At 40.9% G+C, this 27,137-nt stretch overlaps 1 protein-coding gene across 3 annotated transcripts in view; it reads left to right on the plus strand.

The window, feature by feature from the left end:
• SPTBN4 (spectrin beta, non-erythrocytic 4) overlaps window positions 1–27,137 on the plus strand; it is a 275,772-nt gene that overhangs the window by 196,611 nt on the left and 52,024 nt on the right. For all 3 annotated transcript variants that reach the window (XM_077482455.1, XM_077482464.1, XM_077482472.1), the window contains 4 exons: window positions 10,602–10,826; window positions 15,557–15,646; window positions 21,254–21,532; window positions 25,852–25,982. In XM_077482455.1, the coding sequence (XP_077338581.1) occupies window positions 10,602–10,826; window positions 15,557–15,646; window positions 21,254–21,532; window positions 25,852–25,982 (725 nt within the window). The remainder of the gene's footprint in view (window positions 1–10,601; window positions 10,827–15,556; window positions 15,647–21,253; window positions 21,533–25,851; window positions 25,983–27,137) is intronic.

Below are 27,137 nucleotides of genomic sequence, written 5' to 3' on the forward strand. Positions count from 1 at the left end.
ATACAAATGCACTCCACACTTTTCAGATATTTATTTGTAAAAAAAAAAATGTAAAACAATTGATCATTTTCCTTCCATTTCACAGTTATAATTATTATTATTATTATACACGATTTATATAGTGCCAACAGTTTATGCAGCACTTTACAATGTATAGGGGGGACAACACAATTACATTACAGTGCAATACAGAAGGGACGGGAAGGCCCTGCTCATAGAGTTTACATTCTAAAGGGAGGGGGTGGTGGTACAAAAGGTAATAGCTGCAGAGAATGATTTGATGGGGGTGCCAATTATGTGCCACTTTGTGTTGGTCTATCACATAAAATCCCAAAAGAATGCATTTACGTTTTTGGTTGTAAAATGACAAAATGTGGAAAAGTTCAAGGGGTATGATTAATTTTTCAAGGCACTGTATGTGAAAAAAGCATTATATTGGTGTTAGTGACATTGAGTGATTGCAGCAAGTCTGTAGTTAAAAAGGGTTTGTCTTTGCTACTTAGCGGTTTCCACTGTCAAACTATCCATAGACCGTGGAGAATAGAGACGTGACATGAACAGTCTCTGCATACTTGCTAATCACCCATTTGCGCAGCTTGATCTAGAGGCTAAAAGAGACAAGTGCAGTGAATGGTTGCAGTGTTTTAAAGATTTTTACTTTAAGTGAAACTAAAGTTCCACTATTAAATGCTGTGAACAGGCTGGCCTTATATTGCAGAAGAGACATGCAATATCTCTTCTGAAATACACTAAACTTACCTGCTCACAGTGATCCCTGGAATGTAAAAAGCTGCACATGCACAACTCAGCTTACAGCAGCCAGCCCGATCCCTGTGTGCCAGAATGACTAGCTAGTGACGTCATCTCGTACCAGCCAAAGAAGATGACCTAAAACCGGCACACAGGAATATGCCAGTGCTGCTGAGGGACTTTGGAAAGATGAGTATTAACCTCCCTGGCGGTATGATTCATTCTGGTTTTAGGTGCTGAAAGCAGTACAATTATTTTGCATGGAAATTTGGCGTTTTATATTGTAGTCCTGTAATTCTTAGGCCGCGTACACACGAGAGGATTGTCCGTCCAACTTAGTCCGCTGAAACGTGTTTCAGCGGACAGTCCGCTCGTGTGTGGGCTTCAGCGGACTTTTTCAGCGGACAGTCTGGCGGACTAAGTCTTTCGGAATTTCCGTAATATTGTCCGTCCAACTTTGGTTTCAGCGGACAGTCCGCTCGTGAGTAGGCAAGTTGGACGGACTAAGTATGGCGCATGCTCAGAAAGGATTTACACGGCCGAAGGTTGCATTGCAGTGTATTGGACGTCGTATTTCTAGTCCCGTCGTACGTGCTGTACACGTCATCGCGCAAGCTTTCAGCGGACTGTCTGTTCATCGTGTGTGGTCAAGTCCGTTCATTCAAAAGTAGGACGGACTGTCTGTCGGATTGTCTGACGGACTTAGTTGGACAGACAATCCTCTCGTGTGTACGCGGCCTCAGGAATAACTCTCTTAAATCTGTTCAAACAAGAGTCTAGTAGACATCCCGGGTATGATAAAGTTTATAATATAATAAATAATAATAAAAATTATTCAATAATGTAATCAAATCCTAAAACACTGAAAAAGGGACAGTTTTTGGTTGCTATGGGCAATCGCCAAATTTCAGGCAGAAAAAACAGTATTTATAATATAAAACTGCATGCAGGGCACTGCACAGACCACTAGGGACAAAGGGGGTGTGTATTTTTTAATACAGTACTGTAATCTGTAAGATTACAGTACTGTGTGTGTTTTTGTGTCTTTTTTTACTTTTTTGAATTTGCTGCCGTTCTCCGCTCCCGTGCACCGTAACGTTGCAGGGAACGGAGCTCGGCGGCATTCGGCACTGAATCGAGCGGAGGACAACTCGATCACACAGCGCGGAGGACATCGCTGGATCCAGGGGACAAGGAAAGTAACTTTCCCTGTGTCCTCCCTGCATCCAGCGATGCAATCCCGAGTCTGGCTCAGGGTTACCACTCCTGTTAGTAAAATCCCAACCCGAGCCAGACTCGGGATTACCGCTAGGGAGGTTAACTCTTTAGTTCCCATCTTAAGGTAGGATTAAAAGCATTTAAATAAAATACCCTCTGTACATGCATGCATTACTTCGCCTGCTTCCTGTTTCGGAAGATACAACCTAGGAGGAAGGATCACTGCATAGGTTGAAATGGGTAATATCGGACAGAGCTACAGGGAAACAAAGAAAATGTGAGTATGTGTTGCTGGGGAGGGAGACATTAAAGTAAACATATTGCTGAGCCATACATGTGTGAAGCGCAGGTTTTCTTTAAGTTGCAATTAATATCAAACACAAGGTAAGCCAACGGGATTGTGTAGCATTGTGATCAATCTTACATTCATATACAAGGGCTAATTTAGACAGGAGCCAATTAACCTACCAGCATGTCTTTGGAGTGCGGGAGGAAACCGGAGTACCTGGGGGAAACCATGCAGGCACAGGGAGAATATGCAAAGTAAGGCAGGTAGTGTCGTGGTTGGGATTCGAACCAGCAACCCTTTTTACTGCTGGGTGAGAGTACTAACCACTACACCACTGTGCTGCCCATACTGTTAAAATGATGTCATGCTAATGGTGGAAATTCTCTCATTGTACTCTAAACGGCTCATAAAAATGAAGAATATTATTGTGAAAAGTGAACCTGTGTCGAAGAAAGATACAAACCCTATCGCCCAACTAAAATATCCCAGAAATCCTGTACCTGTAAAGAAGAAAATACATACTCTTTCTGCTGCCTACACTCATAAATGCTGCTCCAGTGACCAGGAATTTGGAGTGAAGTTTTTCTGAAACCCAACACCCCTGGGAGTTTTGATTTCCTATGTCCCCCTCAGTACTCACCCCTGGGAGTGTTGTTTTTCTGTGCCCCCCCCCCCCCCCAGTACTCACTAGTTCTTCCTACTGATCCCTATATCATTACAGGACACAGTAGTAACTTGAGGGTCGCCAGGAGGAACCCTGGAAAGCTTTGGGAGACACAGGAGTTTGACGCTCTTGGAAGTGTCCATTTTAGACAGGGCTTTCTGTTCACTGGAGCAATGTTTAGCAGTGGAGGGCAGCAAGAGAAGTACATTTCTAACTTACAGGTACAGCTCTTTTGTGGAATGGTTGTTTGTTGTATGGGTCAATTTAAGAACCACCAGATATACAAATAAAAAAACAGATGTGCACATTCTCAAGTTCTTAACATTCCTGACATTACTACAACTCTGACGTCTGTCTGTTGAGTAAGTACTCCTTTTATTGTCTGGTTAAGCCACCTCATTGGAGGGTATAACAGTGGGGGATGCCAAACCTATAGTAAAATAAAAGTCTTGGATTTCGGGAAGTATAGGCCAAGGTTCGTGAGGCTGCCCAGCACATACACAGGTTGCTTTGGACCAGCTTGAAAGTCCATGTTAGCACTGCACCTTGTGCTCCACTCATTAGTAGTTTGTCTAATATTCTTTTCCTGACGTGGGTTCCCATTAAAGTAAACTTTTCCTAAAATAACTATAAGTTAACCTCAAGAAAATGCTAGCTACCTGGATGGTATTCTAACACACTGACTCCATTACTTTGCGTCATTGACCTGAAATAATCAACAGTAATGGTACACCAAAAGTAAAGTAAAATCACAAGTTCTTATCTGCATACTTTGGTTGAGTTAGTGCTCCAATGTACTGACGCAAAGGGGCAGCATTATAGCCGTGTAACTAGCATTTGCAGAATGTGAAGTTGGCAATGTCAGTGCAGCCTGCACCCTGTTATTACTTACCGGTATCCCTCAGAGATAAAATAATATACCCGCTTCAGCCTATCTCTGATGCTTGTTGAGGTTTTGTTTGAATCATATATTTAGTGTACCACGATGGTGATTACATGTATAGGTACGTATATGTATTCATATTCAGTTCTACATCTGTAGACAGTTATTTTTTTTTAAATGTACTGTACATGTTTCTCCATCTTGAATACTGTTTGAACCCACAAAATGAATACTTCCATACTGGGGCTGAATATAAAAACTGGACCAAAGGAAAAAGCAAAACTTTTTTTAATCCTCCCATGTGTGTATTTCCACTTGTGCTCCATTAGTTCTTCTCCAGTTTTTTTTTTTTTTGTTTGATGTTATTTAATAGTAGGCCTGGGAGGGAGCCATGCCACCAACTAACCAAACTACAGTTAGGTCCATATAGTCTTGGACACAGGCACAATTTTAGTTTTTTTTTCAGGTATTTACCAAAAGATATTCAAGCTATAGTTATATAATGGATAAGCTGAAAGTGCACACTCTCAGGTTTAATTTGAGGGTATATATTTTCAAGTGGAAGGAAGGGTCTAGGAATTACAACTCTTAAGATTAGCCACCCCCCCCCCTTTTTTCAAGGGACCAAAAGTAATTGGACAATTGAATCAAAATCTGTTTCATGGTCAGGTGTGGGCTACTCCTTCATTATGTCTTCATCATCAATTAAGCAGGTAAAAGGTCTGGAGTTATTTCTAAGTGTGGTATTTGCCTTTGGTATCTATTGCTTTGAACCTACATCATGCATTCAAAGGAGATGTCCATGCAAGTGAAACAGGCCATTGTAAGGCTTCAAAAACAAAACAAATCCATCAGAGAGATAGCAGCAAAATTAGGAGTGGCCAAATCAACAATTTGGTACATTCAGAGGAAAGAAGAACGCACTGGTGAGCTCAGCAACATAAAAAGGCCTGGACGTCCACAGAAGACAACAGTCATGGATGAATGCAGGATTGTGAACCCATTCACAACATCCAGACAAGTGAAGGACACTCTCCAGGAGGTGGGCACATCACTGTCAGAGTATACAATCAAGAGAAGACTTCACGGGGGCAAATACAAAGGGGTTCACCACAAACCATTGTGCAAGCCATTCATAAGCCTGAAGAATAGAAAAGCCAGATTAGACTTTGACAAAAAAACATCTAAAAAAAGCGAGACCAGTTCTGGAAAAGCATTCTTTGGAAGGATGAAACTAAGATCAATCTGTACCAGAATGACGGGAAGAAAAAAGTGTGGCAAAGACTTGAACAGCTCATGATCCAAAGCACACAACCTCATCTGTAAAACATGGCGGAGGCAGTGTGATGGCATGGGCATGCATGGCCTTCAGTGACATTGGTGTTTATTGATGATGTGACAGAAGACAGAAGCAGCCGGATGAATTCTGCAGTGTTTAGAGATATACTGTCAGCCCAGATTCAGCCAAATGCAACAAAGTTGATTGGACTGCACTTCACAGTACAGATGGACAATGACCCAAAACACACTGCAAAAGCAACCCAGGAGCTTTTGAAGGAAAATAAGTGGAATATTCTGCAATGGCCGAGTCAATCACCTGATCTCAACTCAAATGAACATGCATTTCACTTGCTGAAGGCAAAACTAAAGGCAGAAAGACACACAAACAAAAACAACTGAAGACAGCTTGAAGTTATAGCCTCAGAAAGGAACAAACCCAGTCTTTGGTAATGTCCATGGGTTCCAGACAACAGGCAGTCATTGCCAGTAAAGGTTCTCAACAAAATATAAAAAATTAACATTTTATTTATGATTATATTTGTCCAATTACATTTGAGCCCCTGGAAATGTGGAGACTGTATATAAAACAAACAAAGAGAAACTGAGGACAGCTGCAGTTAGAGCCTGGCAAAGCATCGGAAAGGAGGAAACCCAGTCTTTGGTAATGTCCATGCTAGTACAGGATTCTAAACAAAATATTAAAATAGAACTTTTTTTTATGATTATATTAATTTGTCCAATTACATTTGAGCCTCTGAAAATGGGGGAGTGTGAAAAAAAATAGTTGCAGGTCCTAAAATTTTGCAATTGATATTTATGTTCAGCCTCTTGAATTAAAGTTGAAAGTCTCCACTTAAAATTCATTTGGATTGTTTGATTTTAATTTTATTCTGGTGGCATATAGAGCCAAAAGTATGAAAATTGTGCCAGTGTCCAAATATATATATATATATTTATATATATATATATGGACCTAACTGTATAAGTGCTACGGTGGTATAACTGCTGTGTCACATGTTTGTTTCATTTAACTTGTGCCATCAACGTATTTGCTTTATTGTTTGTATCTATGTAATATGTTGGTGGGTCTGTGCTCACTTTTCTGTCCTTTTCACAAACTTAAAAAATAAAGAAAAAAAAACTTTTCAATTCAGGCAATAAATAATAAAATATACAAGTATAACATATGTTTACTGTTTTACCTGATTTTTAATTTTGGTCAGCCATTCTTGTTTGCTTGCCTAATAGAAGTTATGATGCTCATTCACTGTCCAGTGTGGAGGCTGGAGGTGGTATAGAAACCTGGACCAAAATTATTGATTGTTTTATCGGGAGTGATGCATGTCACCTGCCTGTGCAGTGTGGCAGAGGTTTGTAAACCACAAGATTTTCTGTACAAAATTTCAAATACTTTATAACACAGCTAACAGTAAAGATATATATACTTCATCTGTGTATTTGGATTCCTGCCCAAAGTTTTGCTTAAAGAGACCCTGTTGCCTCTTTAAATAAAAAATAAAATGTGGGTAGGCTAAAAAGAAGCCTAAGCCCCTGTACACACGGTCGGAGATTCCGACAACCAAATCCGTCCGATTTTGTCCGAAACTGTTGTATACACACGGTCGGACAAAGTTGTCGGAAAATCCGACGTGATGACGTTATTTCGTTACGACTGGACTATGTTCACGCTAGTAGCCAATAGCTTCGGAATTCTCTACACATGATCGGAGTATGTCCGATCGGAGCATTTTGTCTGAAAATATTTCTGGCAAGTTGGAAAAGTTGGTCCGACGGAAACAGTCCGATGCAGACCACACACAGTTGGAATATCCGACAAAACGCTCCGATCGGACACATTCCGACGGAATCTCCGACCGTGTGTACAAGGGCTTATACTCACCAGGCTCTATACTCACCTGCTCACCTGTCCAGCAGGTGTTTCCTTCAATAGAGATACCTGCACGACTGCTATTCAATACATTTATAGTTTTTTTTTTTATGGCATACCCCCCACTGTGTGGCTCCTCATGCCAACAACTAAGTCATTACTGTGTTGTGTACTGGCATTGGGACCAGTTGAAGGTGCCATAGCATGCGGTGGGGACACGCTATCGGAAGTTCCTGTTAGTGTCAGCAAGTCTTGAAAAAATTGCTGATTTGACTTGCTGCCCGTTGAGGTGAGAATCCGTCTGCTTACATTTTAATTTTTCAACCAGGTGATAGGGTTGCTTTAAATATTGTCAGTCGTTATTTCTTTGCTCCAGTTTTTTTCATAGGTCACCTTGTATGTTCGTCCAGGGAATTTGTTTTGCTTTCAAGAATTCACCATTTTACGTTGTCATTCACAAACAACTCATTCTCCCTTTACAGCAGCTTGACGCAGTGTTCATCCCAACATCACAGTGCAGTTTGTTGATCAGCCCATTGCCTGGTCCGTGGTACAGTAGTGTATTTGCTTTTTTAACTGTCATCTTCCATTTCCAACCTTTTCTTGTCCTCCTCTTCTGGTTCTGGACTCTTCCTTCTGCCTGGCTGTGCAGTTCTTTGACTTGTTTGTTGTGCCCTCTCTTTAATTTTACAAATTTATAAACAGATTTTATATATTTATATGAAATCTTAATATATAAAAAAAAAAAAAACATTTTATTGCAGGTGCATCCATAACTGTCAGTTTACAAAGCCTTCTTCCCTTACTAATAAAAGAGCCCAGCACGCCCTGTATACTTGCTATAAACTTCCTGTCTTATGTACTGTCATTTCTGCACTTCCTCTGAGTCACTGAGCTCTCTTTTTAGCACAATAGCTACAAAAAAAGTTGGAGCTTGCCCCCTGCTGACAGGAGGTGGTAACTATGAAATATACAGATGCAGTAATTCTTGTGTATCTGATTTAAAAAATAAAATATGTTTTTAGTATTGGACATAATATATATATATATATAATATATATATATAAGAATCTGTCTATGTGGACATAGTTATATTGACAAACTGAAACAGACCCCCATCTCCATTTAAAAAACCCTCATAGGATTTTCTCTAGTGCTTATTTTTAGTCTGTTATACCCAAGGCTGGTATCTTTTAGTAAAGATCTATCTGCTTACAGACAGCAGTTTTCTCTATGCAGTTGTACTCTGCTCTCCATATGCGCTTCAACTCTTAATGCCTTTTTTCAAGTATGACTTTTGATAGACAGACAGGTAAAAGGAAGTTGGTACATAGCCCTAAATGTGAACCCCAGAGTAAGAGAGTATATCAAGGCAGCTGTATAATGCAGTGGAGTTCCTATAAGAAGAAGCCCAATATGCTTGAAGGCTTAACGTAAAGAAGACACTGACGATGAAGCTGTAATATTAGTTATACAAGACCAAAAAGTGTTGCCATTAGGGACCTATTCGATTTTTTTTATTTTCCTGACCAACTCTGAAGACATATGTTCTGGAGATGATTTGGTTATTCTGGTAAGCACTGAGACTCCAGTTGTTATCTGCAGGCCCCACATTATGGAATAGAGCTGGGTTTATAGAACACTGAAAGAAATGCACCAAGACTGGAAATTTTATTAAAGCTGGCCTTACACCTGTAGAATTTTAATTTGAAAGTTTGGGTGAGAAAGTATAGAAAAAACGTAATCTGCCCATTCAATGGTGCCTTCATAGACTCGACTAAGTTCAAATGGCTTTTCTTTCAAGTATCAGGTCAATGTAGGTAAAACAAACACGGTGCAGCGCTCACATCAGGGAAAACTCCTCGTAGACAAAAAAGGGAATCCTTCGCTGGGTGCTCTGGCTCGAATGGCCTCCATTCATAGTGTCCAGTATATCAAAAAAAATGTAGCCAGCAGCTCCAAAGTCCATTGGAAAATCTTTATTGCTATATGCCGAAACATGTTAGTCCTTTTTAATACTAACACTTATGTAGCAATAAAGATTTTCCAATGGACTTTGGAGTTGTCAGCCATATTTGTTTTGGACTACCATGTCAGTATCTTGATTTTCCTTCTACTCTAGTTCTAGTTTTTTTACAGGTGTAAGGCCAGCCTAAGCTACAACAAAATTGTTTGTTACATTACTATAGTGCCACAAGAGCTGAAGAGCCATATGTGCTTCTTTTTGATCTTAACCAGGTCCGCTCATGGCTCTTGAGATATTAAGGGACCACAAATCACATCTGCATTCCACTTTTTGGTATAGCATTCTGGAACTTGCAGTATCTAAACCACTGGACAGTCTATGTGGTGCAAAGCTACTGTAAATATAGTTTTCTAGTTATATTATTAAATTAGGTGTTGGTTGTGTACTTTAGCACCAAGCCACCTAATTTTAGTCTGGGCTACCAAATGGAGCAGCAATTCTTTGGGATCTGAAGATTTGCCTATACATGGGCAAAATAAAGGGGTTAGTTCACCTTTACCAAAAACTGCCTATACAGGTAAGTGGCTGCTGTAGACAAAATAGAATGTGCAGCTTTAACTAAAATTGGATAATGCCCTTGCTATAGATGTAGGCTATTTATGTACCTCCCAAAGCATGGCTGAAAAATTTCCCAGAGCTGGCATCATCCCATCCTGACTTGTTAATAGTACATGGCTAAGACACTCCCAGAGTGAGCATTTAAACCCTTGCATATGTGTGGTCCACCATCTCCACCGTTGCAGCATTGCTGAGCTCAGAGCTGCTGTGCCTGGAGAGAGAGAGTGAGTGCGATGGGGTTTGAATTGTCTGAGAGTGTCTTAGCAATGCCCTAGCAACAATCCATGATGGGATGATGCCGTCTCTGGAAGTGTTTTGGCCAGCATTTTTTGACTTTGTTTTTATCTACAGACTTCCCTTACCTGCACAGGCAGGTTTTTTGGTAAAGGTGAACTAACTCTTTAAATCAGGGTTAGGCAACCTGGGGCCCTCCAGCTGTTGTGGAACTACATTTCCCATGAGGCATTGCAAGGCTGGCAGTTACAATTGCTCCCAGAGGCATGATAGGAATTGTGGTTCTGTAACAGCTGGAGGGCCCAAGGATGCCTACCCCTGCTGTAAATTATCCAAGGCCTCTCGTTATAAGCTTTGGGTTAAATAAAGATGATGACCAAATGGGACGCATATTGCACATAGGGAGTGATTGTACAGGAACTGCATATGTATGACGACGTGACTCTCCTAAATCTTTAATTTTATTTTTTTGATATCTGAATAGATATTTGTAGGCCATGCAAGTCATTGACAGCCCATAGGCTGGCCAATTTTCAGCAGAGAAGATCTAAAACGTTGTCTCTGTTTGTGTATGGGCATGTTTAAAATGTGATTTTGCTGGGATCTGTTGGCAACCAGGGTGTATTTTGAGATTTTGTTGTATGCTCATACACATAAGCAGTATAGGGTTTGTTTTAATGAAGTGCATCTAGCTGAAAAAAAGTAGACAGTAGTGATTGTTATAAAACAGGCAAGTTCTTTTGTGATGCGTGTCTCTGACCTAGAAAATTCTCCACGAATCTTGGCTCATACTTTGCACCCTCTCTGCAGACAATGGAGTCTCAGATGGAGGAATGGTACAAGGAGGTGGGCGAGCTGCAAGCGCAGATTGCATCTCTTCCAATGGATGTGGCCAGCCAAGAGGCAGTGGATCAGAAGCAGAATGAAGTCGGAACCAGGATTGTGCGGCTAATCGAGCCACTAAAGGAGAGAAGACGGATTCTTCTGGCCTCTAAAGAGGTCCATCAAGTCACCCGGGACCTGGAAGATGAAATTGTGAGTTTTTAGGACCTTTATTTATTAAAGTGCTTGATTAACTATTTTTGTGACCCATAGAAGCCATATGTTTATTCTGCAGTGAGATAAAATGGAAGGGAAAAGATGATTGGTCGCTATGGAAAAATAATCTTTCTTTCTTCTGACACTGAATCCCCACTGGGTTATGAACTGGCAGGTCCTTGGGAAGTAGAATCCGTAGTTGGATATATGGGTTATTTTTGTCAATGTTCTAAGATTTGAGCTGATATTGAGTGTTTTGGATGTGTAGCATTGCTGTGAAGAGATCTTCCAGGATGCTGAAAATGTTATTTAAGCAGAAATTTGTTCACACAAAGTAGCTGTTTTAAGAAAAAATTTAACAATCCATCATTGCCATAGTAAAAACAACACAAATAATTGCTTTCTGCTTGTGAAACCCTTTGATGGAAAAACAATTTAGGTTGGCAGGATATCCATACATTTCCATAAGAGCTACAGCTTCACTGGAAAAAATATTCAGCATAAAGATGACTTAATAGCTCCTCCAACTAAAATTACTTTTAATAATGAACCCTGTTATATTGTTTCACAGCTATGTGACCCAAAAATTTTTCAAGAAGGTATCAGTTTGTATATCAAGCTACTATTTAACAAATATGATATAATAGTCCTTATACAAAGTGTCCAATTGCTTTCCAATGCTGTTCCTCTGTAAATCAATCAGTGATATCTCTTTTCAAAGTACTCTGTGCTCAAATGCCAAAAAATTGTATATGTATATTTATTTCTGTGTTTCTTATCCTCCACCGTGTATCACCACCACACTTGTACACTCACCAGATGACCATGACCTCTCTGGAAAGAGTATAGTCAAAATGTGCTTTTCCCCGAGGGGTTAATAATACTAGGCAGCAGCTTTTCCACTCCAGGGTAATTATCACCACGAAATACCCATCATAGCGTTTCTAGGCATTTTAGGCTGGGTTCACACTGCAGAACGCAGAGACTAACAGCTGGAGTCTGGTGCATCTCCATTCACTATTTCAGGTCTGATTTCAGCCTGAATTTTGTGACTCGGGAGCATGGGGGCTGTTTAAACTGGGGTCAGCCGATTATCAGTGTGGCCGATATTCACTTTTTTTTAAAGAATCGATATCGGTCACAAATTTACCGATTTATTGGTCTCCCCCTGCTGTGGCAGCCATCTTTTTGGGGGCCACTATGTCATCGGCCCGGGTAGAAGAATCCAGGTTTTTGCACTGCAGGCCTTCACGCACTGGGCCTGCAAACATTCTGACAGTCTGACTGAGTCCTGTCTTCTTCTACTCAGATAGGGCAAAGGCTGCCGCCTCCGTCTCCTCGGATGGTGCACGCCATGAAACGGCTCGACTAGAGAGGACATGCCAGGCAACAGCCACCCACCCACAGCAGGGTGGCAGCCAGCCACCCACAGCAGGTGCCACCCACAGCAGGGTGCCAGCCAGCCCCCCACACACAGCAGGGTGCCAGCCAACCAAACTTTAAATGCACAGAATATCGGCACCTGATACCAGCTATCGGCCTGAAAGGCGGTAAAGAAATTGGTATCGGCACTGAAAAAACGATATTGGTCGACTCCTCGTTTAAACTTTAAGAAGAGTGGAAATTAAACGGCAGCAGCACATGGATAGAAGTTGGCAGCATGGGCACAACGAAATGTTCAGCACAATAGGGTTATAAATTGTTATATGCAAATGTGAAATATAAAAGGAGGGTAGGTAAATAGCTTTCGGTAATGCATCCTGAAGACGTTCTGTGACAAAACGTATGTCGGGCAGGGATACAGGAAGCTGTCTGTGCTGAACGAGAACCTGACACCTGGGATTCTTAACCCCCCGGGAGAAAAGCTCATTTTGACCATACTCTTTCCAGAGAGGTCATGGTCATCTGGTAAGTGTACAAGTGTGGCGGTGATATATGGTGGAGGATAAAAAACACAAAAGAGAATATACGTATACGGTTTTTGCCCACTTGAGCACAGAGTACTTTGAAAAGAGACATCACTGATTTACAGAGGAACAACATTGGAAAGTAATTGGACACTTTGTATATGGACTATTATATTAGAATTCCCTAATGAGATACGAAAGGCATTTTTTAAATTTTTTTGAATGATGAATTTATATGTTTCACACGGTTGATTAATAGTAGATAATAACACCAGGATAACACAGTTGGGTACTGTGTACTAAGGTTTAATAATTATAAGAAGATTGATTGTGTTTTACACGGCAGCTGCTACTATAAAGATCTGCAGCGTGGGTATTTTTGGTATATATACCATTAAAAAAACAAGGGGGATTGCTGTGATTTGTGTCACTGGGCTACTTAATCAAAGCTAAATTGCTGGCTAAGGATTCCTTAAAAAAAAAACATTTTTTTTTTTTTTTGTTTAAGGGTTATAAAGGTGCAGTGAAAATTAAATGGTTTTATTAACGAAAAACAGTTTTCCTCTTTTTTTTATTTTTTTTTACTTCTTATTAAAATAATTAAAAGTCAACGGCTACAAATACCATTGAGTCCAGCTCTATCCTCCGCACATTTGTTTCCACTATTTCGTTTTGCCATCTTAGATTTGGGCTGTGACTTCCAGATGTCTCAGATCCAGCTCCCAACTGCACATGTGCAAAGTACAACAGCGCTGTGTAATTGGTCCTGCAGCATCCTGGGATGTGTGACATGCATTGCCGGATTTAGACTTGGGGGGCTCGGGGCACTTCAGGTTCGTGGGCCCCGTCAACATAAAAATTAAAGTGGTTGTAAAAGGAATTTTTTTTTTTTTTTTTTAACAAACATGTTATACTTACCTCCACTGTGCAGCTCGTTTTGCACAGAGTGGCCCCGAACCTGCTCTTCTGGGGTCCCTCTGCGGCTGTCTCAGCTTTCCCCCGCAAGTACTTGTCATGTTCATGCAAGCTCCCTCGCATGGTGAGATAGCTGCTCACTGTATCACTTGGCCCCACCCCCAGCTTGCCACATCATTGGATGTGATTGACAGCAGCGTGAGTCAATGGCTGCGCTGCTTTCAACCCATCTACTCTAGCCAATCAACGGGCAGGCTGAGCGGCGAAGAGGATGTTGGGGACGAGCGCGGGACATTCGAGGGGTCAGGTAAGTAAAACGGGGGGGGGCTGGGGGGGCCGACACTGTCAGATGCATTAAGGTGAAAAAAAATGTTTACCTTTACAACCCCTTTAAATTATATGACAAATAAAAAAATGAACAGAAATTAATGATAAACCACATTTGTTACATCCGACACTCTCCTATGTCATTCTGGCCAAATTCAGATCCAGGACCACATCTATCCCGAACTTGACCAATCTCGTAATTTCGGGTGAAACTTTGCTAACATAGTTTTACCCTATTCGAGATTTCCAAGTGTCGTATTCGCCCCTTGACCCAATCAGGCGATAAATCGATACTGGTCAATAACTTCATTCCCACACAATGGGGCTGGGACTGTTGCCTTGCACTTTCCAACATTCTTTGAACTTTTCCCTTGTTCAACCCACTTGTCTCTCATAAACAAGGCAATCAATTCTGCAACACAATCATGTTAAATCAAACATCTCCAATAGTAAAATAATATGAGACGTTCAAATGTTAGACATCTGCCAAAAGCCCTCATCCCTTTCTTTGCCTCTGAAGTCAGGCGTAAAGGGTAATGCCACTTTCGTGGGGAAAAAATAGCAAATAAAGAAAAAATAATATAGCGCATATAATTGCAACATGAATCATATTGTAATTGAATGTTATTAAAAATTACCTTTCCTTTTCAATCTGTAGCCACTGTCATTTTCTGAGAATAAATTGCAACATGGCTACCTGGAGTTTTGTACTGACCACTCCCTAGAAACATAATTTCCTGCTTGTGTGATTGGCTCACCATTTTTTCCAGAAGTCTGCCTAAGATACAAATCAGATTTCAGGTATCCCCTGCAACAAAAAATTTCATTTTTGGAGAGATACTTTCAATAGGAACCCGTCTAAAGGGATGCAGGCCCAGCAAATTCCTCATTAGTGTTGTGCAGCGCCACACCTGACAGCTAATTATGAAATCACTCCCATTAGACCCATTCAGAGCAGAGAAACACACATGGATTTTTTCAGAATAACAAAAGGTAGGAATCTGCAACAAAGTGTGTTATCCTTGCAATGTACATAGATCACCCAGAGGGGAATGTTTTTTTCTCAAAAAAGTGGCGTTACGCTTTAACTGTTCTGTATCTTGACACCCACACACACCTTGTTAATTTTTTAAATAATAAAATTAGTTTTATATTTATTACATTTTTTTAACAGAAGTCTGGGGTCCCCTCTGACAGGGGGGCCCAGGGCAATTGCCTCTTCCGACCCCTCATAAATCAAGCACTGGTGACATTTCCCAAGAGGCTGTGGGTAGGGAAGGAGGTGCCCCAAGCAGACGTCATTTACACCTAGTAAAAAATTGAGGAAGTGTTAAAAAAGGTACCCTTGACCCAGGGGGGGAAAAAAACTTCAAATGGGGGGGTGAGTGAGGAGGAGCAATACTCTCACTTTTTTGAGTGAAGGTCTACTGAAAGCTAGAATAGGTATGTCAACTTTAGAGACACTCTTTCAGGAAAATGTCAAGTTGTTGGTTAACATAGGATTCTGCCTTGGTGAGTCACCGTGTTTATGGCTGCACCCTCATTGTCTGTTTCATGTCTGTTTTTGTTATATGACAGACCTGGGTACAGGAGAGGCTGCCTCTTGCTACATCTAAAGACCATGGAAGCAACTTGCAAACTGTGCAGCAGCTCATCAAGAAAAACCAGGTGACTGCATGACATTTACAGAATTACATTGCAAAATGCTTTTATTCCATAGTTCTATTGCAGATCAAAATAATTAAAATCATAAAAAAATATATACATACACGTGTGTGTGTGTGTGTGTGTGTGTGTGTATGTATATGTATATGTGTATATATATATATATATATATATATATGTGTGTGTGTATATATATATATATATATATATATATATATATATATATATATATACATATACATATACATATATATATACACACACACACACACTAAATTGTCAAAAGTATTGTGATGATTTGGTCCCAATACTTCTGACAATTTAGTGTGTGTGTGCGCATACAGTGGGTAAAATAAGTATTGAACACAAAAGCTGTTTAATGGCCAGGTGTGGGCTACTCCTTCATTATTTCTTCATCAATTAAGCAGGTAAAGGGTCTGGAGTTGATTCTAAGAGTGGTATTTGCATTTGGAATCTATTGCTCTGAACCTACATCATGCGTTCAAAGGAGCTGTCCATGAAAGTGAAACAGGCCATTGTAAGGCTTCTAAAATTAAACAAATCCATCAGAGAGATAGTAGAAATATTAGGAGTGGCCAAATCAACAGTTTGGTACATCCCGAGGAAACACACTGGTGAGCTCAGCCACATAAAAAGGCCTGGACGTCCACGGAAGACAACAGTGGTCAATGATCGCAGAATCCTCTAAGGTAAAGAAAAAGCCATTCACAACATCCGGACAAGTAAAGGACATTCTCTTCAGGAGGTGGGTGTATCATTGTCAAAGTGTACAATCAAGAGAAGATTTCACAAGAGAAAATACAGAGGGTTCACCACAAGGTGCAAACCATTCATAAGCCTGAAGAATAGAAAAGCCAGATTAGACTTTATCAAAAGACATCTAAAAAAGCCAGACCAGTCCTGGAAAAGCATTCTTTGGACAAATGAAACTAAGATGAATCTGTACCAGGATGACGGAAAGAAAAAAGTGTGAAGAAGGCTTGACACAACGTCATCTATAAAACATTGTGGAGAGCGGGGGGGGGGGGGGGTGATGGCATGGGCATGCATGGCTTCCAGTGGCTCAGCTGGATGAATTCTGCAGTGTTTAGAGATATGCTGTCAGCCCAGATTCAGCCAAATGGAGCAAAGTTGATTGGGCGACGCTTCTCAGTACATATGGACAATGATCCAAAATACACTGCAAAGGCAACCTATGAGCTTTTAAAGGAAAAGAAGTGGAATATTCTGCAATGGTTGAGTCGATCTCAACCCATCTGAGCATGCATTTCACTTTCTGAAGTCAAAACTAAAGGCTGAAAGACTCACAAACAAAGAACAACTGAAGACAGTTGTAGTTAGAGCCTGGCAAAGCATCAGAAAGGAGGAAACCTGGTCTTTGGTAATGTCCATTGGTTCCAGACTTCAGGCAGTCATTGCTAGTAAATGATTCTCAACAAAATATTAAAAATAAACATTTTATTTATGATTATATTCATTTGTCCAATTACATTTGAGCCCCTGAAAGGGGGGGGGGGACTGTTTATAAAAATAGTTGAAGTTCCTAAAATTTGTCTGCACTTCAAATTCATTTGGATTGAATTGTTTCTCTTTTATTCTGGGGGCATGCAGAGCCAAAAGTATGACAATTGTGCCTGTGTTCAAATATATATGGACCTAACTGTATATTTTTAAAGGTGCTATTGACATGAAAATTTCACCATATTTCTGTAACTACCCATGCAATCCATACATACAAAGAAACCAAAACAAGTTCAGAAATGAAGTTCTGTGTAATAAAATGGAATGACACAGGGAAAAAGTATTGAACACACTAACTGAAATTTATTTAATACTTCATACAAAATCCTTTTTTGGAAATGACAGCTTCAAGACGCCCCCTATGGAGAAACTAGTCGCATTAATTGCTCAGGTGTGATTTTGACGCATTGTTACACACAAGAAGGTTCTGTGGGCCTCTTCTATGAATCTGATCCTTAGTTCTTTCCATAGATGTTTTATTGGATTCAAGTCAGGTGATTGACTAGGCCATTCTAGCAGCTTTATTTTCTTTCTTTGAAACCAATTGAAAGTTTCCTTAGCTTTGTGTTTGGGATCATTGTCTTTCTGAAATGTCCACCCTCATTTCATCTCCATCATCCTGGTAGATGGCAGCAGATTTTTATGATGAATGTCTTGGTACATTTCTCCATTCATCCTTCCTTCAATGATATCAAGTTTGCCAGTACTATATGCCGAAAAACAGCCCCACACCATGATGTTCTCACCTCCAAACTTCACTGTTGGTATGGGGATGTTTTTGGGGTGATGTGCTGTGCCATTTGACCTCCAAACATGGTGTGTATTTTGGCGTCCAAAGAGTTACATTTTGGTCTCATCTGACCAGGCTACATCCTCCCAGTATTTTACAGGCTTATCTAAATGTGCAACAAACTTTAAATTAACTTCAACATGCTTTTTCTTCTGCAATGGAGTCCTGTGTTGTGAGTGTGCATACAGGCCATGGCAGTTGAGTGCATTACTTATTGTGTTCTTTGAAACAATTGTACCTGCTAATTCCAGGTGTTTCTGAAGCTCTCCACAAGTGGTCCTTGGCTCTTGGACAACTCTTCTGATAATTCTTTTCACTCCCCTGTCAGAAATCTTGCGAGGAGCACCTGGTCATGGCCATTTATGGTGAAATTATGTTCTTTCCACTTGCGAATTATGGCCCCAACAGTGCTCACTGGAAATTCAGAAGTTTAAAAATTCTTCGGTAACCAATGGCATCAGTATGCTTTGCAACAATAAGGGTGCACAGTTCATGAGAGAGGTCAGTGCGTTTACCCATCATGAGATGTTTCCTGTGTGACACCTTGGCAATGAGACGCCTTTTTATAGGCCATAAGTTGAGACGGAACCAGTTGATATTAATTTGCACTAGCAAGGTGCAGGATTGCTAATTACTGATAGATTTCCGCTGGTGTCTTGGCTTTCCATGCCTGTTTGCACCTCCTTTTTGTCATGTGTTCAATACTTTTCCCTGTGTCATTCTAATTTATTACACATAACTTCATTTCTGAACGTATTTGTTTTGGTTTCTTTGTATGTATGGATTGCATGGGTTGTCACCGACACGTGGTGAATATTTCATGTCAATAGCACCTTTTAGAAATATATTTACCTATAACAATGGTGATGTGTTAAATATTTATTTTACCTGCTGTATACAGTTGTGCTCATAAGTTTACATACCCTGGCAGAATTTTTTCAGAGAATATGAATGATAAAACAAAAACATTTCTTTCACTCACGGTTAGTGTTTGGCTGAAGCCATTTATTATCAATAAACTGTGTTTACTGTGTTTAAATCATAATAGCAACAGAAACTACCCAAATGACCCTGATCAACAGTTTACATATCCTGGTGATTTTGACCTGATAACATGCACACCACAAGTTGACACAAAAGAGTATGAATGGCTATTAAAATTAACCTTCCACACCTGTGATCTGTTTGTTTGTAATTAGTGTGTGTGTATAAAAGGGTCAATGAGTTTCTGAACTCCTGACAGGCCCTTGCATCTTTCATCCAGTACTGCACAGACCTCTCTGGATTCTGAGTCATGGGGAAAGTAAAACAATTGTCAAAGGATCTGTGGGAAAAGGTAGTTGAACTGTATAAAACAGGAAAGGGATATAAAAAGATATCCAAGGAATTGAAACTGCCAATCAGCAGTGTTCAAACTCTAATCAAGAAGTGTAAAATTAGAGGTTCTGTTGAAACCAAACCACGGTCAGGTAGACCAACTAAAATTTCAGCCACAACTGCCAGGAAAATAGTTTGGGATGCAAAGAAAAACCCACAAATAACTTCAGGTAAGATACAGGACTCTCAGAAAACGTGTGGCTGTTTCAAGATGCACAATAAGGAGGCACTTGAACAAAGATGGGCTGCATGGTCGAGTCACCAGAAGAAAGCCATTACTACGCAAATGCCACAAAGTTTCCCGCTTAAAATATGCCAAACAGCACAGAGACAAGCCTTAAACCTTCCGGCACAAAGTCATTTGGAGCGATGAGACCAAAATTTTACTTTCTGGCCACAACCATAAACTCTACATTTTCGAGAGGAGTCAACAAGGCCTATGATGAAAGGTACGGAGGTGGATCACTGATGTTTTGGGGATGTATGAGCTACAAAGGCACAGGAAATTTGGTCAAAATTGATGACAAGATGAATGCAGTATGTTATCAAAAAATACTGGAGGAACATTTGCATTCATCAGCCAGGAAGCTGTGCATGGGACATACTTGGACATTCCAACAATGCCATGATCCAAAACACAAGGCCAAGTCTACCTTTCATTGTCTACAGCAGAATAAAGTGGCCATCTCAGTCTCCTGAAATCAATATCATTGAGCCACTCTGGGGAGATCTCAAATGTGCAGTTCATGCAAGACAGGCCAAGAATTTCCAGGAACTGGAGGTTTTTTGCCAAGAGGAATGGGCATCTTTACCATCTGAGAAGATAAAGAGCCTCATCCACAAATACCACAAAATACTTCAAGCTGTCATTGATGTTAAAGGGGGCAATAGACGGTATTAAGATCTAGGGTGTGTAAACTTTTGATCAGGGTCATTTGGCTAGTTTCTGTTGCCATTATGATTTTAATAGAGTACACATAGTTGATTGATAATAAATGGCTTCAGACAAACATGAACCATGAGTGAAAGGAGTGAAAGAAATGTGTTTTTGTTATCATTCATATTGTCTGAAAAATGGCCAAGAAATCATAAATTCTGCCAGAGTGTGTAAACTTATGAGCACAACTGTATATACATACAGTTTTTCAGGCAGACCTGATCATAAGATTAATGCAAGTCAATGGGCAGGTGGCTGTAAACAGACGTATGCCTATTTACATCTTTCTACCTCCAGGTCCAGGACTGCGTCCTTTTCCGTTTTTCTGGACCTAAAAATGCCTTATCAGAGGTAGCCTGATGTAAACATCCATGCCCATTGACCCAACACAAGTTTTCAAATATCCACTGGCAAAATGTGGACAAATAACTAAACAGGCATGGATGTTACAAAAGGCACATCCATCCCATTCTGCTAGGAATCAGCGGGGGATCTGTTCACGGACCCCTTCTGAATGTATCTGAGCATGCCTGTGTTAGAGAACCTAACAGAAAATGTACCCACATTTTGGAGAGATTTCCTCTTACTTCCTGTGGTGTATCTAGGTCAGGAAGTAAAATATTTGTGTGTGTATTGGCTTTTACTGTAAAGGTTTATAAATGTGGGTGAGTATATAAATGTGGCATTTTTTTCTTCATTAAAAGCAACGCCAGCTAATAATCATGCTCTCTGAGGAAATAAAGAGAAGTCCTCTACGCCTAAAGGCACCCCTGCTTTCTATACCAGAACAAGGCAGTGGGATTCCCAGAGCAAAATCAACCAATAGTACAGCCAAAAGCAGCGGGTTTCTTCATGTATCCATGTCCATTCTGCCATATAATCTTCGCCATAGCTCTGCAACACCAGCAGATGCTTGAAAACTTGAGGTTGTTCTAATAGGTGGTCTTGTATCTCTTTTGTTAAGAACCTGCGAAGAGAAATCCAGGTACATACCCCGCGAGTGGACGACATCTTGGAGCGAGCATCGGCCATTGCAAGTATCCGCAGTCCAGAGGCAGAGGGGGTTCGGATAGGATATGATAGCCTGCGGGAGATGTGGGATGTGCTGCGGGAGGAAGCTGAAAGGCGGCAACAGCTGTTGGACATCAACTACCAGGTGCAGCAGTATTACTTTGATGTGGGTGAAGTGGAGACGTGGCTGAGCGAGCAGGAACTTCTCATGATGAATGACGAAAAGGGAAAGGTAAGACTTTTTTTACTATACTAAACTAAACCACACAACTTAATTTCTTAAACAGTTGCAACTTTAGGATCTGTTACCTAACTCCAGGAATTTATTTATTTATTTATTTATTTTTTTAAGCTTTAATAGAAGTGGAAAAGAAAAAGTGTATAATTTTTTTTTTTTAACCACTTTCAGACCGGACCAATTTGCTGGTCAAAGACCAGACCACTTTTTGCGATTCGGCACTGCGTCGCTTTAACTGACAATTGCGCAGTCATGCGACGTGGCTCTCAAACAAAATTGACGTCCTTTTTTCCCACAAATGGAGCTTTCTTTTGGTGGTATTTGATCACCCCTGCGGTTTTTATTTTTTGCGCTATAAACAAAAATAGAGCGACAATTTTGAAAAAAAAACGCATTATTTTTTACTTTTTGTTATAATAAATATCCCCCAAAAATATATAAAAAAACATTTTTTTTCCCTCAGTTTAGGCCGATACGTATTCTTCTACATATTTTTGGAGAAAAAAATCGCAATAAGCGAATATTGATTGGTTTGCGCAAAAGTTATAGCGTTTACAAAATAGGGATAGTTTTATAGCATTTTTATTAATAATTTTTTATTATTTTTTTTTTTACTAGTAATGGCGGCGATCAGCGATTTTTATTGTGACTGCGACATTGTGGGGGACCCATCGGACATTTTTGACACATTTTTGGGACCATTGTCATTTATACAGTAATCACTGCTATATAAATGCAGTGATTCCTGTGTAAATGACACTGGCAGTGAAGGGGTTAACCAGTGGGTGGCAGTGTAGGGGTTAAGTGTTCCTAGGGGTGTGTTACTAACTGTGGGGGGGTTGGGCTTTCATTTAGTGAACACTGATCTCTGCTCCAATCACATGGAGCAGAGATCAGCGTCACTAGTTGCTAGACAGAATGAAGAAATGCTGTTTACAACGGCATTTCTTCATTTGGCCGCTCCGTGAGACGATCGCGGGGATGCCCGCGGCGATCGAGTCTGTGGGTCCCGCGACCGGACTAACGATGGTCCCGACCAGCGCGGGAGCGCGCCGCTGGCAGCGCGCTCCCGATGGCAGGGCGGCAAATTTAAAGGGACGTACATGTATGCCCATTTGCCTGCCCGTGCCATTCTGTTGACGTACATCGTCGTGCGCTGGTCGGCAAGTGGTTAATTCTGTTTATAAATGTCGGTGACCCCATTGTGCAGGTGTTCCTTCACTTTCTGTCCCTGTGCCACCCGTACAAGAAATGTTGGGGGAGGGAGGGTTGAAGTTGTCGTCAGAACATGGACACAGAGAGCAATAAAACAATGTCAGCTATTCCAACCCTTCCTCATTTTAAAATGTGCTTATGCTTTTGTCTGTGTCCCCATTGGAGAGATTTCACATCACTTATTGTCCTAACAGGTGAGAATAAATCCCCCCAAAAGGGACACATACCTTCCTCGATCTGTACAAAATAAAAGGATTTTTGACTTAATACATTTTTTGGAGTACAGTACAGGACACGGGCAGATTCACAGACTACGAGGTTATAGACGGGTACTTTCCTGTGATAAAAATGGCAAAAAGACTAAGAGGACCTCTAAACCCTTCCACTTTAACCATGCCTCAGTTCTTTAGCAAGCAATAAGAAAACCATAGAGGGGAGGGTTGCCTGAATCCTACACTCCAGTCCAAAAAATGGATTTTATTGGTAAATCAAAACTCCTATTTTCTTGCACATACAGATGCTGAAAGGTCCAGAATGCACTGATGTAACTAGTAAAAGAGCCATCAAGGAAAAGGAGGAACTAGGATCCTTGGCCAAATAGGCCTGAACCACAGCCTGATGGGTCCACCTAATAATGTTGGAACGAGACGCAGAAAGTCCCCTTGCAAGAGACTTGGAAAGCACAAAGAGGCAATTAATATTGCCCCTATACATCCTGAACTAAATTCAGAGAAAGCAAAGCAGCCTCCCGAGGGTCAAGGCAGGACAAAAGGACTGATTGAGGTGGAAGGAGGAAACCACATTATGTAGAAAGGATACCCTAAGTCAAAGGACTTAAAAGAGATGTATTGGTTCTTTTTTTAAGATTCATACTTACCTAGGTGGATGCCGCATCGGTCTGATGCTGCATCTGTCCCCCTGCACCTGTAACACAGGAGTGCAGTTCGTTCTGCACTCCTGTGACCCATTTTTAGCAGACAGCGGGCTGAAGTCCGCTGTCAGCTGACGTCACAGAGCCAGCCCCCTGACAATGGAGTCTGTCCACATGCCTGGACCCATCACCCGGCTCAGCCTCTCAGCAAGCTTCTGAACAAGATCATGTTTATCAACCAGCGAAACGCATCAGCTGACAAATCCAGCGTTGTCTTCACCCCACCGCCATCTCGGGTAAGGGAAACCAGCAGTTTAGAGAATAGATTCTGTGAATTACCCCAGCAAGGACACACACAGGTGCAGAAGCTTCCCTATTTAATCTAAAAGTGGAAAAAAAAACTTTGGCTTTAGAAACACTTTATTCTCTTACAAAGTCAGATTCTGAAAATACTATATATACTATACCTATATACCTATATACCTATATATATATATATATATATATATATATATATACCTATATTCATAGAGGCTGTCCAAAAAAATATGACAGGGTCTGGTCTAAGTGGTTGGCGGAACCCTCCACTGCTGCAGCAGACTAGGAGGTTTCTAGCTATCTAATGACCTCCCTTGAAGTCTTGATACGCTAACCCTTGCCAGCACAGTAACTTAGGTGAGCTAGTTAACTATCAACCTACCCTGGGAGCATGAGCCAGGCCTGCACATGGATGATGGTATATTCTGGTAGTCGCAAATAATCTAACATTTCTTGGTTCTGTTATGCTGACTTGCGACCCCTGCGCGCGGGTCCCACTCCTGATGTTAGCCAGATGTTGGCTGTACTGGTGTATGTTTGTTTTGTCTATGTGTTTGCTAAAAGCAAAATAAAAAGATTTAAAACAAAAAACAAAGTCAGATTCTGATTTCAGTTCCAATCTAAAACTTTGGGATATCCTTATTAAAGCAGAGTTCCACCCAAAAGGGGAAGCTCTGCTTATTTGCCTAATCTTATCCACTGCCACATTTGGCACCTTTTTGGGGGGGGGGGGGGGGTGGGTACCTGGTTTTGACACTTCCAGCTAACTTCACCACGGCAAACTCATTTGGAAGTTTGGCCCCCTCCTCCTTCCCTGCCACCGGACCATTCACAAAGCGCATGCACAGTAGGGAACTGGCTGTGAGGCCAAAAGGGTTCACTGCCGGTTTCCCTTAACCAAGATGGCGGCGGCAGCAGCCCCCAAGAGCCGATTGAAAAATCGGCTGGGGTGAAGACAGCGTTGGCTTCGTGGACAGGTGTGTCCTAATTTTAAAAGTCAGCAGCTACAGTATTTGTAGCTGCTGACTTTTTAATTTTTTTTCTGAAGGAGCCTGGAGCTGAGAAACTGCAGTCTGCTCACTTAATTTGTAATAAAAACATCTTTGCAATTCTGAAGTTTCCCTCCAACCACTTTGCACATTATTTTTTATATATTGTGATTCTGTACTTGCCAAATATGCTGCAAAAATTTCCCTCCACTGAGTCTGGCTGCATCCATTTTAACTGTGGGCAGCTGAAGCTGCTGCCTGTTCACTTCCTGGATTTGCACAGATGCACAGAGGCACACCTCCAGCTCTGCAGCTCTCATTGGCCCTCTTATTATGACTCATCCCCCCTCCCTTCCTGGCAAACTCCCAAGAGTGAGAGAGAGAGAGCTGTGTATGATGTCATAAGCCTAGGCCAATGACAAGACAAGAAACAGGAAGTGGGTTGTATAAGGTATTTCCTGGCAGAAAAAATGTTTTACTATCCAAAGTTAAAACAAGAGCAGAAGATTTAACAGATGGAAAGTTGAAAAATTACTGAAGGTCCGCTTTTAGTATAACAAGCATAATGTAAAATAGCATAGCAAGAGTTTGTTGCGCTACAGGCAGATAATAATAAATAAAATATAAAAAATGCAATTTAATCAAATACAGAATCAAACCAAGAACCACAGTGCTGTTGGTTATGTGTGATTATGGTTATACCACAAGGCATAACCATAATCACACATTTCTGGGTATCTGAGTGCTAATATATAACTTTAACTATTTGTGTATTCTGAAAACAAAATTTGGCTAATTAAAAAAGTAGCAATCACCAATGTACAATAGGTTAGTAGCTCTTGATCCCTAGACTATCACTGTTACCCAGTTTTGGTTGTATTTATATATTGTCATGTGTAATAAAAATCTTTCTATTACAGGATGAGCAAAGTACGTTGCAGCTCTTGAAAAAGCACCTGATGGTGGAACAGACCATTGAGAATTACGAGGAAACCATTGCTCAGCTGTCTCGGCAGTGCCGTAACCTCTTGGACCTAGGTCACCCCGATAGGTGAGCCTGTGACATTTCTAGGTGTGCCTCACTTTATATAGCAAAGCGAAAGCTCTTGGCAATACACAAAATTTAGTAGTACATGTGCATAGTGACTAGCCCTTAATCTGTTGTAGAATTTACATAGTGACCTTCAGCAACTGTAAGGCCCTGTGTTGTAAGTTGTATGATTTTAGGAAAGAGTCAGACTTCGAGCTTCCTTGATCAGTGGTGGCTGAAGATAACATAATGACAGTGTGCTCCACAAGTTATTGGTAGATGGCAGCAATTAAAGTGAATCCTTCAGGCAAAATAATGTCCACATAATACAAGTCCCCAAGGGCAGAGCCTACAAGGTTTTCCTATAGCTTCTAAAATCTTCTTTGCTGCCTCTTCCGTTCTGTTGAATCTGACTGGTGCCAACAGCACCTATTACCATATACCTCCTCCAGCACTCATATCCTCTCTGTGTATATATGAGTTGCATTTGATAAATAAAACATTATGCCCTGTTTATCCATCTGCTGTCTGGCCCTTATATATTTCACTTAGAACAGTGCAACTGGCACCTGTGAAGGGCCCATGGGTCTAACCCTTAGTGTATGAGTAGCCACTATCAGATTATTTTTTGCTGTCTATGTAGTGCTGGGGAAATGTACCTTTACTTCCTGTCCTGGAAACACAATAGGAAATGAGAGGAAATTTGCCTAGCGTAAGAGGAATTCTCATCTTTGACCGGGGGCCAGATGTTGCCCTTTGCCCCAAGGGCCTCATCTGGCCCTTGGAGCAGTATTCCAAACAACTGACATCAATAAAGGGGCACCATTCCCCCTACTGACACCATCAATGGGGTACTATTCTCATTGAATTCAGCAGTGGGGCACTTTTCCTCCCAATAAAACTGCTGATGGGGGTACTGATGCCCGGATATTTTCTACACCCACTGGTCTCTGTCCAGCCCCCCTAAAGCCTGAAGGGTAGTAAACTGGCCCTTTGCTTGGAAAGTTTGGAGACCCCTGTCTTAGACATTTGCCACCAAAACATTTTTCAACAGTCAATGATTTACCCTTCTTACTCTGGTGATATTTTAAAAAATAATAATAATTTCTTATCCATTTCTCTTTCATTGACAATGACCACCAGAGTAGATAGAGGGGCAATTCTTCCCAATGAGAA

The sequence above is a fragment of the Lithobates pipiens genome, unplaced genomic scaffold (assembly GCF_037356315.1).
Source record: "Lithobates pipiens isolate NorthernLeopardFrog02 unplaced genomic scaffold, aLitPip1_a1.2 Scaffold_1, whole genome shotgun sequence".
NCBI lineage: Eukaryota > Metazoa > Chordata > Amphibia > Anura > Ranidae > Lithobates > Lithobates pipiens.